This window comes from Eurosta solidaginis, chromosome 4 (assembly GCF_040869045.1).
Source record: "Eurosta solidaginis isolate ZX-2024a chromosome 4, ASM4086904v1, whole genome shotgun sequence".
Taxonomy (NCBI): Eukaryota; Metazoa; Arthropoda; class Insecta; order Diptera; family Tephritidae; genus Eurosta; species Eurosta solidaginis.
In genome coordinates, this window is record NC_090322.1 from 127,428,717 (window position 1) to 127,446,704 (window position 17,988).

General features: G+C 38.8%; 2 protein-coding genes across 2 annotated transcripts in view; one reads left to right on the top strand and one right to left on the bottom strand.

The window, feature by feature from the left end:
• LOC137250309 (uncharacterized) overlaps positions 1 to 15,684 on the bottom strand; it is a 31,161-nt gene extending 15,477 nt beyond the window's left edge. Inside the window, exon 1 of the mRNA XM_067782885.1 lies at positions 10,104 to 15,684. Coding sequence (XP_067638986.1) covers positions 13,055 to 13,957 — 903 coding nt within the window. The 5' untranslated portion in view covers positions 13,958 to 15,684 and the 3' untranslated portion in view covers positions 10,104 to 13,054. The remainder of the gene's footprint in view (positions 1 to 10,103) is intronic.
• inaF-D overlaps positions 1 to 17,988 on the top strand; it is a 162,011-nt gene that overhangs the window by 15,010 nt on the left and 129,013 nt on the right. The gene's annotated exons all lie outside the window — the stretch shown is intronic.

Consider the following 17,988-nt stretch of genomic DNA (forward strand, 5'->3'; position numbering starts at 1 on the left):
TGCCAAGTTTACGCCAAGTCAAGTCAAGTTTATGCAAAGTATCAGTAATGGGCCCTTAAGGTTTCAAATTTAAAAGTTTTGAAGAATTTAATAGTAAAAAATTTAAGCCACTCCATAGTTATAATGCCGAACTTTTATTCGTCCTTACAAAATAATAGTCTGGATTTATCTTTAATTTTCGGACTTATAAAATAAAAGTTCGGATTTTATTTTTATTTGTGTATTTTTTTGAAAAAAAGTTCGAAAAGTAAAAAGGATACATGATTCGTCGTATCGCCGGATCCCATAAAATTTTACCTAGGACAATTTTTCGACTCAAAGAAAGAATATAACTATTAAAATGGGTCCCTGGTTAGAATAGTTCATTGACTAGAATTTCGAGGATATTTTGATATTAAATTTTTATATTTTATGAATTTTAAGCAATTTAGCAGTTATCGCGTGATTTTTCAATACGAACCGTACCATAAACTAGTATATTAACTAGTAGGATGTTGATGTTTGTACCGACTAGTATATCAAAAGGCATTCAGCTGATGCCTAGACAGATTAACATGTCAAATGATATAACCCTGATTCATAGACTGATTAGCATGCCAAGTGGTATGGCAGTCTTGCATAAACTAGTAGGACAACTGGTTTGATGCTGATGCACTGACTGACAATTGATATTTCGTAGGACATGGCGGTGTTAAAAATATCAGTTGCTTATATGGAAAAAATACAGAACTCAAACTAGTTGGGATTTTTGGCAAACTAGTATTTATCTAGCATACGACTAGTATGTTTGGCTGCAGGGCGGTCTTGCACTTCCGTCATAAACGTATGAGAGGTAAAAATAAAACTGATGTGTAATCGCGAATAACGTTTCAAGTACCACAAATATTGAACTCTTACATAGCTGAAACACCAAACTTGCCAAAATTGTGCACCCTATTACTTTAAAATTACAGCGAGAAATATGCAGGCATAAAACATTTTTGAATGATTTACATATATGACAAAAACAAAAACGTGTAAACAGCAATATATCGGCATTCTGATGTTTGGAACGTACCGAGCCTTTTGTAGCAGTATAGGAGTATTACATATATGGTGGTTCTCATACAAAAGTTTGAGCTTAACGTGAAAATATTTAATATAATAAAATAAAAATTGAATGCTTTTGTTTTTATCGGCCTATTGATAAATGATTCAAGGTTCATTCGAGCTCAAGGCCAGAACAATAATTTTTTTCTAATGGTAATGATAATTATTGTTATTTTTTAATTTTTCTAAATTTGAAAAATTGTATTTTGTTTTTGGAATAGTAAGTAGAAAATTTTTCAGACAACCTGCCATATCTGCGCAGATAGATCCGTTTCGAAGGGTGCTAAGCCTTCATCATCAGTACGCTTTAGGCACGCTGCGCCCCTTATCTACCCCGTATTTCTTTTTTCCTTCCACGAAATATGCGAAGCTTTAATAGCACCAGCTTTGCTCATTTCACTTTGCGTGTCCAAATGAATGTTTTGTTATCAAGCCGTTGGTCACCGAAGGTACTTGTGATTTGTCGCACTTTGCCTATGGTTGTAAAGTGACAAGTTTTGTCACCTGCATTAACACGATTTACTCATTTGCTCAAAGCATGAAGTTTAAACCTCAGTAAAAACCTATGTACATACATATGTATAAGGCAAATCAAACAAGGTAGAACTGACAACTGAAATATTTTGTTGTTGTAGGAATTCTTACTTCAAAAAATTATAATCATGTGCATTAACCCTTTTTCTAAATTATATGCTAAAACTTGTAAACCAGAGGGCGAAAATTTTCAGCACGAGTTGTATCGAGAATCACTCTTGCCAACTACTTCAACTTTGGTGTAGAAGATAGATATGTATATGTGTTTTGGAATATTCGACAGGTCGAAAAGTTTGTGAATATTTGCATCCACTCACCGGCAGTTTTCATACCGCAACTCGAATCGAAAGTAAATTTATTATAAATCGGCTTCAAGAGATAACGGATAAGAAGGCAGCATGACGATATCCAGGGCTCGTATCATGTTTTACGATACGTGATCGAAACTCATTTTTAAAATCAGAATAGCTCTGGATTAATGGCGTATGTGTACTAGCGACAAGTAGAACTCGTTAGATCCATATCATATTATGTTTTTTAGAAATAGTTTGGCAGTTGCATAGTTATCGTTTGAGTTATTCAAATAGTTTTCAGTAATTGATCGTAAAACGTAATACGGACTCAGCATGCTGGTGGTTAGAGGAGACTATAATCCACAGACCCACAGGTTTCAGGGGCCAACCAAATTATTTCCGTTGCAGTGGGTCTAGTATGCTAAATGTTCAAGGCATGTTTTTGTAGTTACAACAGCTCGAAACTGTTTGCGCTGACCATTATCCTACCATCATAATAGTGGGCAACTGCAATAAAACATTAGCGCACGTGTCAGTTAGCAAATGTATTAGAAAAAGCATAGAATCAATAGATCTAAAGCCCGAAAAGGTCAAGCTCCAACTGCTTGCCGGAGGTTATCGACACTTGCCGCTCTGTTTTGATGAGCTCGATAATTCATTCCAGTCTAGAAACCATAGGAAACGTAGAAAGTTTATCTTTTTTTTTTCTCGGACGTTGTGGCAGCGCACTGCCCTCAAGTGGCCCGATGAAACCTAATCCTGTTATTTTTTTTGTTTTTGTTTTTTTTAATTCATACATAGTTTTTGTTTTGTTTTTTTTTTTGTTTTGTTTGCATCCTAATTCTTATTTATGTTTTACTTATAATTTTTATTGTTACCGAGTCTTTGAGAGGCAGTGGCTTCTTAAGCGAGATCTAAAACCGCTCAGCTACAGAGAAACTCATCAGCTGAGAAATACAGATTCACAAAATACAATAGCTTAAAAGTATAAATATAATTTTTTAGTTATTAAGAGAAGATAGAACCGTTTTTTTTTTTTTGGCAAAGAGCGATTCCGAAACATCAATTATTCTCGAGTGAGAGTTATAATCTTTACAAAAACATAGAAAAGGTTTGTTTATTTGGAAATTGCTTCTGCATTGTTTAAGAATTGTAGGTTTATAATGCCTTGAAACTCCGCATGGAACATTCAAGTTTACTTCGTTCAAAAGAAATGGGCTTGAAATCGATCCGTTTAAAAGTCTAGCCATAAATAGTACACCTAGCATTTCTCTACGACTTGCAAGGGTAGGAAGATTTATTGGTTTTAAACGATTAGTGTAAGGAGGAAGATTATACGGAGAGTCCCATTGAAGATTCTCAAGGCGAAAAGTAAAAACTGTTTTTGAATTGATTCTAGTCTATCCACATAAACTTGATAACGCGGTTTCCAAATTATCGATCCATATTCTAATATCGGCCTCGCCAATGATGTAAAAATCGTTTTTGTAACGTAAGGATCACTAAACTCTTTTCCCCATCTTTTCACAAATACTAAAACTCCTCTTGCTTTATTGACTGTGCATTAATATGAGGGCTGAAACTAAGTTTGCAATTCATTGTAACTCCCAAGTCGACAAAAACATCAACGCTTTCCAGAGTTTGGCCATTAATTGTGTAAGAAGCTGGCTGTACGTTCCCACGTGAAAAACATATAAATTTACGTTGTTCTATGTTGAGCGGCATAAAATTCGCATTACACCAAGTAACTAAACAATTTAAATCCGCCAGGAGTTCAGGACGTTCTTCAACCGACGCGTAAGACTTAAAAAGTTTTACGTCGTCGGCATACATTAAAATTTTAGAATATTTTATAGCTGTGGAAATAGGTGCAGTGAAATAACTCCCAATGAAATAAATCCCAATAAAAATGAAATAACTCCCAAAGAAGGGAATGAAATAACTCCCAATATTTGCCAGTTATTTCATAATGAAACCACAAGTCCCAAAAAAAAAATGAAATAAATCCCAAATGAAATAAGTCCCAAAAAATTTAATTAATCCCAAATCAAAATTTCAAATGGTATCTTTATACTATATAATCAGTTAAAATGAGATTTGAAAAATACAGCAAACTATTGTGTACATATGTAAAAGTTACAATTACAAGAAAACTTGAATAGTGTCGTCGAAGTAAACGTAATTTATTTAAAAAAATCGCATTTTTTTTATGAAATTAACATAATTTATTAAAAGTAAAAAATAAAAGGAACAAGTCTGCGTAGAACACCTTTCTGCATAGGCGGCCTTCGGCCGCGCTTATAAAAAATAACCCTGAGCTTCACCATGCCAGGTGCGGGTGTGTGGTATAACTGGCATTTTTTTCATTTTTCGTTATTTTCGATATCGAAAAAGTGGGCGTGGTCATAGTCGGATTTCGTTCATTTTTTATACCAAGATAAAGTGCGTTCAGATAAGTACGTGAACTAAGTTCAGTAAAGATATGTCGATTTTTGCTCTAGTTATCGTGTTAACGGCCATGCGGAAGGACAGACGGAAGACTGTGTATAAAAACTGGGCGTGGCTTCGAACCAATTTCGCCCATTTTCACAGAAAACAGTTAACGTCATAAAATCTATACCCCTACCAAATTTCAAAAGGATTTGTAAATTTTTGTTCGACTTATGGCATTAAAATTATCCTAGACAAATTAAATGAAAAAGGGCGGAGCCACGCCTATTTTGAAATTTTCTTTTATTTTTGTATTTTGTTGCACCATATCATTACTGGAGTTGAAAGTTGACATAATTTATTTATATACTGTAAAGATATTAAATTTTTTGTTAAAATTTTACTTAAAAAAAATTTGTTTTTAAAGTAGGCGTGGTCCTTCTCCGATTTTGCTAATTTTTATTAAGCATACATATAGTAATAGGAGTAACGTTCCTGCCAAAATTCATCATGATATCTTCAACGACTGCCAAATTACAGCTTGCAAAATTTTAAATTACCTTCTTTTAAAAGTGGGCGGTGCCACGCCCATTGTCCAAAATTTTACTAATTTTCTATTCTGCGTCATAAGTTCAACTCACCTACCAAATTTCATCGCTTTATCTGTCTTTGGTAATGAATTATTGCATTGAATTTTTCGGTTTTTCGAAATTTTCGATATCGAAAATGTGGGCGTGGTTATAGTCCGATATCGTTCATTTTTAATAGCGATCTGAGATGAGTGCTCAGGAACCTACATACCAAATTTCATCAAGATACCTCATAATTTACTCAAGTTATCGTGTTAACGGACGGACGGACGGACATGGCTCAATCAATTTTTTTTTTCGATCCTAATGATTTTGATATATGGAAGTCTATATTTATCTCGTTTCCTTTATACCTGTACAACCAACCAATCAAACTTAATATACTCTGTGCGCTCTGCTCAACTGAGTATAATGAAATAACTCCCAATGCCTGAATTACAAACAATGAAGTAAGTCCCAATAAAAATGAAATAACTCCCAATCTCAAAAAATTATGAAATAACTCCCAAAGAAATTTTATTGGGGATTATTTCATTTGGGAGTTATTTCATTATGAAATAATTACCAGTAAAAATTATGAAATACGTCCCAATGAATTGGGAGCTATTTCATAATGAAATAAGTCCCAATTTGTATGGAAAATATTTGGGAGTTATTTCATTTTTTTGTTGGGAGTTATTGCATTTGGGAGTTATTTCACTGCACCGTTTATAAAGAGCAAAAACAGAATAGGACCGAGATGGCTACCCTGAGGCACACCGGAGGGAACATCGATGACATTCGAACAAATGTTTTTAAAAATGACTCTTTGAGTTCTACCGCAAAGGTAGGAGGAGATCCAGCGAGTTAGGCCAGGTTGAAAGCCAAGCAATTCGAGTTTATAAACAAGTAATGAGCGGCGTACTTTGTGGAATGCTTTGCTGAAATCAGTGTATATAACGTCGGTATGATGATTGTTTCTAAACCCATTAAAGACGTGAGTTGTAAATTCAAGCAAATTGGTTGTGGTTGATTTGGATCTACAAAAGCCATGCTGAGAACTATCTATCAATGTAGAAATCGAAAATGTAAGGTGGTTAGTAACGATTGCTTCGAAAAGCTTAGGGATAGCGGAGAGCGTTGCTATTCCACGATAGCTTTCAATAGACGACTTGCTTCCTTTTTTATGGAGTGGGATAAGAAAAGATTCCTTCCAAGCCGTCGGGAAAATGTCATTTTTAAAGAGAGGTTAAACAGATCAGTAAGGGGTTGGTAAATGTATTCGGCACATTTTTTAAGAAAATATGTTGGCATCAAATCGGGACCGTATTTGAAGGATTCTTTTAAGGTCTTTAGACGTAATAGAACATCTTCAGGCAACAAATGTGGAGCATATATTGAGTTACTGGAATGGAGCTCATATGGATAATTTATAGGTGATGAATCAACCACAGCAGAGTAATTAGAGTGAAAGAATTGAGCGAAGCAGTTTGCAATCTCTCGATTGTCGCTGGAAATGCTATTTCTAAACTTCATGACAGAAGGAAACCCGTTAGTTCTTTTAGAATTTACGAAATCATAAAAAGACTTCGGGTTGCAAATAATGTTTCTTTTAATTTTACATATGTAAGCTTTATAACACTTTTTATTAAGTTCAAAATACTTATGACGGAAAATAGCGTACTGTGCATAATCAGAATGTAAACCGGTTCTCTTATATAATTTTAATAAACGTGATTTCTTATTTTTTAAAGATTTTAGCTCTTTAGTAAACCAGGCTTGCACTGGTTCAATGTACGAGCATGTGCGTTTGGGCACATGTTTTTAAAATAAAGTATAAATGGTTTTATTAAAATGTAAAACGTTTTGCTCTACATCCTCTTTATATCGAGGCCACGTTATCTCAGAAAGCCTTTTATTTAAATTGTTAAAATTAGTTTTGGAAAAATCAAAGCACCTGGTAGAGACACATGTTTAGTTAGTGCAGCCGACTTCGTTGCTTATGATTTCGTAAGTTATCTCAAGAGAAGGATGGTAAACGTCTTCTGGCAAAACAAGAGGTTCACACCGATTTATAGATAATTTAGATATGTCGTCAACAAATGCTAAGTCTAAGAATTTTCCATACTTATTCGGAAAGAAGTTGATCTGATTAAAGCAAAGATCAGTAATTCCATCCAAAAAATCATTGTTATGCATCTTGGGTGATACGGGGACAATATTGTGATCAACAGAATTCCAAGATATATGTGGCAGGTTAAAGTCGCGTATATGGTGCATATACACTGATAGATCAGAAGACGGTGGAATATAGCAAACGGCTAAGTAAATATGACCCCGGTCTATTAAGATTCGGATGCATTTAAACTCGATGGAATCAACTTCGGGTAAATTAACATCTTCACTGTCAAAAGTTACTGTCAAAAGTTTTTTTTTTATGCGACAAAAAATACGTTTGTGAAACTTTTTTAGGGTTTCTACATTTTCTATACACCTATACACAATCCCATGTTTTTTTGAATATTTTAAATATATATGCATTTAATAACTCATCTTCGCCGCTGATTACATTTTTAAATCGAAGGAAGGCGATGGTGTAAATCGCGCTTTCTCTATGTGTGTTTAATTTAGCCTAGAAAAGGTGAAAAATACTCTACCTTTTTTAGGGATACTAGACTGAGAGAATTGCCTTATTATTTGTATTTCAAACTTTTTAATTTCTAAAATAAATATAGATTCATCGGGCTAACATTTTTTCATTTGACGCAAGAATTTCTACAGAGTATAGAGGGCTGTCAAGTATATTATTAGTTTGTTTGATATATTTTGCCTACATACATAATTTTTTAGTGGTCATTTCGTGGCAGTTCGGCAACGCGTTATTGACATAACACCTTACTTTTTACACTCAATGGCGTGACAGAAATGTTAAGAACTAAGAAAATATGCAAGAGTATTTTGCTTTTGTATTTATGAAAATAATATCGGCAGAGCCCAATTGCAGAGATCTTTCAGATGAATATACGAAAAGATAAAAGATTTTACAGAACTAACTGATTAGCTTTTAACCAAACACGTAGAAAACATAAATTTGTAATTGAATTGTTGATGAAGTCATGGACGTGATTCCGAGTACCATAATACGGTTTTGTTGATAGGTTTTTGAAATTGTAAACTCTCGGCATGCAGGCAATTGCATATATAATTAAAATTATCAAGATAATTCAGGATTTTGTGCAAATGGTCTACAAAAACGCCAACAAATTATGCGGATGTGCATTTGCAACGTCCTGGCAAATATGCAACCTCGAAAACCGTAGTTTATTTTTTCAACATTGAATAGCAAATCAAATGAAAACATGCGCAATTATCAAAGCATCTATAAAGAATGCAATGCGTTAGAAGTCTGTACGAACGTGTTGTCAAGCCATCCACCCAATTTATGTCTCAATCATTTAAGGCATTAAGTATAATATTGTAACGAATTTACTGCAAATCCTCTTATTTGCAATCTTCTGCTAAGTTCGAATTACTAAACTGTTGAATAAATAACTCCAATATTGAATAATGGAAAAATGGCTTTTATTAAAGTACTTCACAATAACACTTATACTTTGCAACTAGCTTCCTTAGTAACCAAACTGATCTATTGCCCGACAGATAGCGTGCTTAACTGAAACTGCTCGTAGCGCCTCTACCGCTGGTGCTTTTATACTCTGTGATTTCCTCGTGGCATCTTCTAGGCGCTTCCAGAATTTACTTAGTCACCGCCATATAATTATAACTACAGATGCACGTATGTAGCTTCTCATATGCTTGTATTTGTGAGCGACTTTTCCACAATTACAATTGCATACTTTTGGGATCATCTGCATGTGTTTTTGCATCTCTCCTCTGCTGCGTGTACGTACATATGTGTAGACATAATGAATTATTCGTTTATGTAGATACAAGTGACTGTCTGCTTTATTGTTGTTGTGACTTCATTTACTTAGCATCAGACTAGGGATGTGAGTATCACTTAGTGTCACTAATATTCGTCACAATATTTTTAATGAGGAAGAGCGTGTCAGAGGTTTCAAAATGAGCACAATTCCTATTAATTCTTGGCACAAACAGCGAAAAGGTTTGTGTATTTCAAAAATTTTTCCTATACTGTTGTTGTTGTTGTAGCAGTGCTTCGCCCCATCCAATAGGTGGAACCGATCACAGGGTGTCATCAATATCCTCTAACGGGAGTCCAAGGAAACTTGCTGTTTCAACAGGGGTGGACCATAATGAAAGGGGTGTTAGGGGCGTTGGTTCCACATTACAATTAAAGAGATGGTTGGTATCATGTGGGTACACATTACAAGCGGGGCATACATTTTGTATGTCGGAGCTGATTTATGATAGGTAAGAGTTTAGCCTGTTACAGTATCCAGAACGAAGTTGAGCTAGAGTGACTCGCGTTTCCTTGGGGAGTATGCGTTCCTCTTCCGCAAGTTTTGGGTACTGTTTTTTGAGTACTGGATTCACCGGGCAATTCCTGACATAGAGGTCCAACGCCTGTTTGTGGAGTTCACTAAGGACCTACTTGTGTTTTTTTGCTTCATACGGCTGGGTTCTCAGGTGCCGTATTTCCTCATAATGCTTACGGAGATGACTCCTTAAGCCCCCAGGCGGTGCTAGCTCATTAATCAGATGTCTGTTGGGATGCCCAGATTTCTGGGTATTCAACAGTAACTGTCTGGTTAGCATCTCATTTCTCTCCCTGATGGGGAGTATTCTCACCTCATTATGTAGATGGTGTTCTGGGGACATAAGGAGACAGCCCGTGGCGGTTCTGAGAGCAGTATTTTGGCAGGCCTGTAGCTTCTTCCAGTGAGTAGTATTTAGGCTTCGCGAACATATAGGGGGCGCGTAGCATGCAATCGGCTGGCCAATTGCTTTGTATGTGGTAATGAGCGTTTCTTTGTCTTTTCCCCAAGTACTGTCAGCAAGGGATTTGAGGATTTTATTACGGATCTGGATTTTCGGTACAATTGCGGCTGCATGCTCACCAAAATGTAGATCCTGATCAAACGTCACACCCAAGATTTTGGTGTAGGACAGTCGGTAGTGTAGTGACATCGACGTGGATATTCAAAATGGTCAATTTTCAATGCAATATTGAACTTACAAAAAGAAAATTTGGTTTTTCACTTACGTGAGGTTATCCGGCAAAACGGGCGCACCCTATCGTGTGGTGGCAATTAGATTAGTTTGTACTTCAATTCACAGGAGCAAAATGGAACGGCTGCTGAAACTGGATTACCTTCCTTGTTATTCACCCAATGCACAAAACTCAGAGAGCTAAGGTTTCAATTTTGATTTAATAAAACTTTAACTTTAAATTTACATTATAATTTCATTTACAAAGTTTGAATGGTGTGAGAAAATGTGTAGGTGTGTATTCGGCGAAAATATAGAGATGAGTGATTTTGTCACTTGCGAACGTGAAGTCAGCTGCGTAGCAATACGTTGAAAAGCTGTGTTCCATTGGTGCTAACGAATTGGATCCTTTCCCATCCGGTTCGTTTCACCAATCAGATCATTTTTAATCCATACTGATAAGTGTTCTAAATCGATTGGTTTTTTATTGGTTGATGGTTTGATAATGCGTCAAACATACTCCCCGCGTTGCACCAAGTAAAGGGGCAAATGCATGGTTGCGAAAAAGGCGAAATTAAGTTGTATGTCGTTTCTCTTTAGGTTGAATATCAGAACCTTCTTCTGTTTGATTCACAGGATTAGGAAGTAAGCATAGTTTATTTATAGGACGATCCAGAGTTGTTATTGCGGTTTTGACGGTAACTACTCGGGTTAACCCATCGCGACCGGGATGTAGTTTTATGACCTTCCCTAATGGCCATTTCGATGGAGGGTACCTTTCGTCGATGAAAAGGACAATTGAACCAACTTGAATGGAGGATGTGGGCAGTTGCCATTTGTAACGCGATTGTAGTTGCTGCAAGTATTCCTTTTGCCATTTTTCCCAGAATTGTTCAGTTAGCCGCTTTGTTAGTTGCCAATGTGAAAGGCGAGATTGAGGCACCTGAGTTAAACTCGGCTCAGGTAAACTGGCAATGGGTCCACCAACGAAACAATGACCTGGTGTTAGGTAGTTCATATTATCAGGATCATCCGTAACTCTGCACAGGGGTCGAGAGTTGAGTACAGCTTGAATTTGTCGTAAGGCTGTTGTAAACTCTTCAAATGAAAATAAATAGCTCTTCATGACGCGTTTCAAGTGATGTTTCATTGACTTTACTCCGGCTTCCCAGTGACCGCCGAAGTTTGGAGCAGATGGTGGATTAAAACGCCATTGGGTTCCATCCTTTGATAATAAATGAGATAGGCGAGACATCTCGCTTGATGCTGAACTGAACAGTTGTTTAAGTTCTTTGTCGGCGCCAATAAAGTTCGTTCCTTGATCACTAGTTAGTGTTTTGCTTACATCGTAGATTCCGGAAAACCGTTTGTAGGATAAAGAGAGCAACATATGCCTTATATGTAGTGCTAATGCAACCGCGACGTTCTTTTAAGGTGAATGGACCGGCATAGTCCACCCCGGTATGCTGGAACAAACGAGCGCTATTGACTCTCGACGACGGGAGTTGTCCCATAAGCTGTTGCTGGCGTTCAGCACGATATCGAGCACATACGATGCAGCGAAGAATTGATTCTCGTACCGCTGCGCGGCCGCCCAAGATCCAGAACCGTTGTCGGAGTAAGGCGAGCGTGGAACTTGTGCCTCCATGGAGCGTGCGAAGATGGGTGTCTAGAATAATCAGCTTAGCTAAGTTAGACTTTCGTGGTAAAATATAGGATGTTTCGCGTCATATGGTAATGCGGAGTTTTCGAGGCGTCCCCTAACTCGAAGAAAGCCGTCAGAATCCACAAATGGATTGAGGTTACGAATGGAACTAGAAGTGTTTGCAACCGTGGTTTTGGTTTTAGATAGAAGCTTTATTTCTTCCTTGAAAGCAATCTGCTGGACGAATTTTATCCAAAATTATAAGGAATACTGCATTTCTGCAACTGATAGCCATTTGTCATCGCTGATCATTGGGAATCGGCGAGCCTTGTTCGCGAATCGAAAACACCATGAAGTGACGCGTAATAATTTTTCATTTCATTTTCATTTCATTTCATTTCGAAATCATCAGTTTTGGTGTGAAATGTAGATTTGTCTTTCCTTTTCCTTGCTTCTTTTTCTGCTTGTTGGGATTGAGTGAATTTATTCGTTGGCCAAACCGAGCTATCCAACCTAAGCCACTGGGGACGGTGCCACCAGAGTTCGTGTGAATGCAATTGACGAGGCGTCATACCACGTGATGCACAATCCGCGGGATTTTGCTTACCCGGAACAAACCTCCAACTTGTCGTTGGTAGCCTTTCTTGACGAAGCTCACTCGATTTGCTACAAAGTCCTTCCATTTTGAGGGATGGTTCGTGAGCCAAGTGAGCGTAACTGAAGAATCAGTCCAAAGCCAGACAGAGGCCGATGATAGATTGAACGCATCAATCGCGTAATGTGTTAGTCGAGTGAGCAGGACTGCTGCGGTGAGCTCAAGACGAGGAATTGACATTCTGGAAATAGGAGTTAGTTTGGTCTTTGCTTGAACCAAACTCACTGTAATGTTGTCCTCATGTAAAACTTTAAGGTAGACGACTGCGCTCATGGCTGCGAGTGATGCATCAGAAAAGCCATGAATTTCCACTAAAGCAGATTTAGCCGAGGAATTGTGAGAGTGTGCAAGTCTTGGAGGCTAGACTCAAAATCCTTTCAAGAGTTTTGTAACGTATCAGGGAGTTGTTGATCCCATTCAAGCTTGTGAAGCCAGAGATTTTGCATGAGAATTTTTGCAGTGATGACTACCGGAGAAATAAATCCCAGAGGATCAAATATTTGCGCAATCTTAGATAAGACGTTACGTTTTGTAATGGTCTTAATAGGAATAAAGTTGTTATAAAAATGAAAGCTGTCAGACTCGGGATTCCAGCTTAAGCCGAGGGTTCGAATAATTTTTCTTGAATCAAACTTGATGTTGGTTTCAGTAGCCAAGAGGTTGGGCTCCAGATGTGTGAGGATCGTCGGTTGGTTGGTACTCCATTTCAATGCACTCCTGTATAGCTGTCAGCTTCACCGAATTCGTCGTCTACGTATCGACCGAGTGATAGCATTGGAGTCGCTAGTGGAAATCGATGTCCTTCGTCAATCACAAGCTGCTTAAATGCTCTTAGGGCTAAGAAGGGTGCACATGCTTGACCATAAGTTACGGTGCGGAGATGGTATTCGACTAACTTCCCATTTGACAACCATAGTATTCTCTGTAAATCCCAATCATCCTGGTGAACCACGACGCGAAGATCAGTTTGGAGTTTTTCCCCGGCGTAAACTATGTCGCTGAGTGACTTGCCGCTCATTGTTCGAGCTGAACCATTAAAAACAACTCGTAGTTTCGTAGTCGTACTGGATGGTCGGAGCACACCATGATGAGGCAAATAATATATGATTGATTTAGGTACGTAGTCATCAGGGACTTTGGACATGTGAAGACTGGTTTCGTAATCGTTCAAAAATTCGGTATACATTCGGGCGTATTCCGGGTTGGCGTTCAGTCGTCGATTTAAAGAAAATAGGATACGAACAGCGTTTGATCGTGAATCCCCTAATGCTGAAACGGATTGTTTCAGAGGTAATCGGACAACGTACTGTCCAGTTTCGGTGCGTGTGTGCGTCCTTTGGAAATGCGTTTCGCACGCCTCCTCTTCTGGAGTCAACTTAGATCTTAGGGTGGTAACCTCCTCCTGTTGCCAAAACCTTCGGATGAGAGTATTTATTTCGTCATCCGGCGAGCAATAATGAACACGGGCTGAAAGCATTGCTGGATTTTCTGCGATTGATCCAGAAAGAATCCAGCCAAAGACTGTAGCCTGCGCGAGCGGCGTATGTATTGGACCTTTCCGAAGACCATTTTGTAAGATTTCGGAGTAGACGTCAGCGCCTAGAATCATATCAATTTTGCCAGGAGTGTTAAATGTTGGGTCAGCAAGTTGTAACCCTTTAAGGTGAGCCCATTCTATGGATTTAGATTCTCTCGACGGTAAAAATGCAGTAAGCTTAGGTAAAATGAATGCAGTAACAGTGCACGCGTATCGTTTTGTCGCTAATGAATTTAAGTTGACAGATACTACTCCGCGAGTAGTGGAAACATGGGAATCGCCTACGCCAAGAAGGCTAATTGCGGCCGCTGTACGCTTCAATCGAAGAAGTTAAACCATTCTTTCACTGATAAATGACAGCTCGGAACCTGGATCAATCAATGAGCGCGCGATGTGACGCACGTGTTCAACTTGAATTTCTACGAGTGCAGTTGCTAACAAAACATCATTTACAAGCTCCTGCGGTGGCATGGTTGACGACAGCAGCTTCCTCACTACTGTTTGACTGCAAATCACTCGATTGAACGGTTGATTATTGTAAGTCATCAGAATCTGCTGTCACGTGGTTGACAGTAGATTTGGTAGGTTTTGATGAAACGATGTGTAACAACGTATTGTGGCGTTGTTTACACTTACGGCAGGTTCCTTTTGACGAGCAATCCTTTAACACGTGAGGGCCTAAGCAATTAAAACGTAGTTGTTTTGATTTAACGAAATCTCTGCGTTCAGTAGGAGATTTTCGTTCAAAGGTTGGGCATTGAATTAACTTATGATTATCGGCGCACAAACAACATCGGGTTGATGAAGTTGACGAGGTTGTGGCATGACTTTTCGCCTTGTTACTATTTTGCGACTTAACGTAGTCATGACGATCGATGGTTTCAAGTGCAGCAGCACGAGCTTCGATGAACTTGGTGAGAGCTGAAAGGTCAGTTGGGGTTGCGGATGCACCTTGGTCCAGCGCCCATACTTGACGTGTGGTTGAGTCGAGGCACCGAGTCACAAGATGGACAATCATGATGTCCCAGGAGTCGACAGGAGCTCCAAGAGCTTTCAGAGAGGACAGGGTTTCGGAGACAGTTGAGAGCAACCCTTGTAACCCTTTTGCAGACGGCTGCGTGAGCTTTTTAATCGTAAATAAGGCTTCAAGTTGAGTTTCAATAAGAACACGTTTGTTCTCATAGCGAGCAACTAATTTATTCCATGCGGGAACGAAGTTATCAGCAGTGATTGCGTAGGTGGCTAGAAGACGCGCTGCTGCCCCGGACAAACTTCGCTTAAGATACTGTAACTTTGTGACTTTGTCGAGAATCGTACTCGACCCGACAAGTGAAGTATACATGTCGCTGAAAGATCTCCAATTTCTGAAGTTTCCATCGAACGTGGGAAGAACCAATTCAGGTAATCTTGCTCGGGTGGATAAGGCAGGGGCTACTAAGGAAGTTTCGGCGAGGACAGATCCGTCGTGTGGATTTGCTGCGTTGAAATCAGCAAGCTTTTCTAATAAAAATACCTTTTGTTGATCGTAAACTTCGTACATACTAGCGAACACGTTGTTGGTTATGTAATCGCTATCTTTTATAACCCCAAATTTTAATGCGTTCAATTCTTTCCCAAGTTTTTTCCAGGTGGTCAAGGCGCGATTGAATTTTAATTTTGGTTAACTCCGCTACAGAGGCCTTTAATATAGACTCAGCGGCGATTTTTAATAATTCAAAACGATTTTGTTGTAATTGGACTTTGGACTCGAGGGACCTGACTTCGGCCATGTTGGGGGGACTAATTTTTCAACAGGAAAAGTTGCTTGTGTTCGATTTGCCAGATAAAGATATCCGACTCGAAGGACCAGCTTGTTCAATGCAATATTGAACTTACAAAAAGAAAATTTGGTTTTTTACTTACGTGAGGTTATCCGGCAAAACGGGCGCACCCTATCGTGTGGTGGCAATTAGATTGGTTTGTACTTCAATTCACAGGAGCAAAATGGAACGGCTGCTGAAACTGGATTACCTTCCTTGTTATTCACCCAATGCACAAAACTCAGAGAGCTAAGGTTTCAATTTTGATTTAATAAAACTTTAACTTTAAATTTACAGTATAATTTCATTTACAAAGTTTGAATGGTGGTAGAAAATTTTGTAGGTGTGTATTCAGCGAAAATATAGAGATGAGTGATTTTGTCACTTGCGAACGTGAAGTCAGCTGCATAGCAATATGTTGAAAAGCTGTGTTCCGTTGGTGCTAACGAATTGGATCCTTGTCGATCCGATTCGTTTTACCAATCAGATAATTTTTACTCCATGTTGATGATTGTTCTGAATCGATTGGTGTTTTATTGGTTGATGGTTTGATAATGTCAAACAGTCGACATTTGGGACGGCCATGTTGTAAATAAGGTCGTGGAGGATTTAGTCGGTGATAATGCCAGGTTTCGCGAGGCGAAACCTACACTGTCAAAATTGCCCCTGGTTAACTTCGCATTGAATAACTTACTTACTTATTTATTTAATTGCCGCTTAACCGTCTAAACGGTTATGGCCGTCCAACAAGGCGCGCCAGTCGCTCCTTCGCTCGCCAACCGGCGCCAATTGGTCACACTAAGGGAGTTTAAATCGTTTTCCACCTGGTCCTTCCAACGGAGTGGAGGCCGCCCTCTACCTCTGCTTCCATAGGCGGGTTCCGATAGAAACACTTTCTTGGCCGGAGCATCATCATTCATTCGCATAACATGGCCTAGCCAGCGCAGCCGCTGCGTTTTAATTCGCTGGACTATGTTGATGTCTGCTTATAGCTCGTACAGCTCATCATTAAATCTTTTTCGGTGCTCGCCATCGCCAACACGTAGAGGTCCATAAATCTTTCGAAGAACTTTTCTCTCGAACACTCCCAAAGCCGCTTCATCTGCTGTTGCCATGGTCCATGCTTCTGCCCCATATAGCAGGACGGGTACGATAAGTGACTTGTAGAGTATGATTTTCGTTCGCCGAGAGAGGACTTTACTTTTCAATTGCCTACCTAGTCCAAAGTAGCATTTATTGGCAAGATTGATTCTTCGCTGGATTTCAGTGCTGATGTTCATTGTGTGCATTGAATAACACAACAAGCATATCTCCCCGACTTTGTAGCTAGTGTAAGTGCATAAGTTTCAGAGGACTAGAGTGGGGAGGAAGGTGCTTTCCTGGATCCCATGGCAAGCCCCTCAACGAACCAGGAACTGTTTCCGAACAGCTTTTAGTTCATCACAATGAACTTGATAACGTGAGCTCCATACGACACAAGCATATTCCAAAATAGATCATACTAACGATGTTAAAAAGGCCCTGCTAATAGAAAAATTAAATAAATGCAAGGCGCGGTAGCCTCCGAACAGATTTGAGGCTGAGTTTCTCTTCCAATTAGCGTCGTTCTCTCCTACAAATTAGAGGGACGGGACTCACATGTTTTACGCCGACTCCGAAAAGCTTTTCATGGCAGAAATACACTTGGAGTGTTTGCCAAATCACTGTAGAAAAGGTTTATTTTAATTTAAAAAACTTGTTTCTGAAATTATTTTGAAGTTGCTTTGCCCGGACATGAAACCAGGATCCCCATTGTGGTAGGTGGAGCACACTACCACCACACCACGGCGGCAGCCTGATAATAAAGGTGTTGGGAAATTTCAGCCAATCTCTTGATGGATGCTGAGGTTTCTTTAGCATGTAATTTGAAGTCAAGTCTAGAGTCCATGGTTACACCTACGTCAGAGAAGGTAGTAACTTGTTCTTTTTTATAGTGTCCTATGGTGTAGTTGTAAATATGCAATGTTTTCCTATTAAAATATAAAGTCTTGCATTTCTTCAAGTTTAGTTACATTGCGTTCACAGAGCATAAATCAACCAGGCTACATAGGTCGGCATGAAGGCATAATCTATGCCCTGGTGTATGCATGAGCACCAACAACTTAACATCATCGGCGTACATCAAAGGCTTAGATGACTCAAGATACTAGGGAGATCATTAATAAACAACAAGAATAAAAAGGCCCAAAGTGGCTTCCTTGCTCAACCGGTCAATATATGATGAAACTGAGAATGCCAATCGCTTTGTAATGATTGATTCGAAAA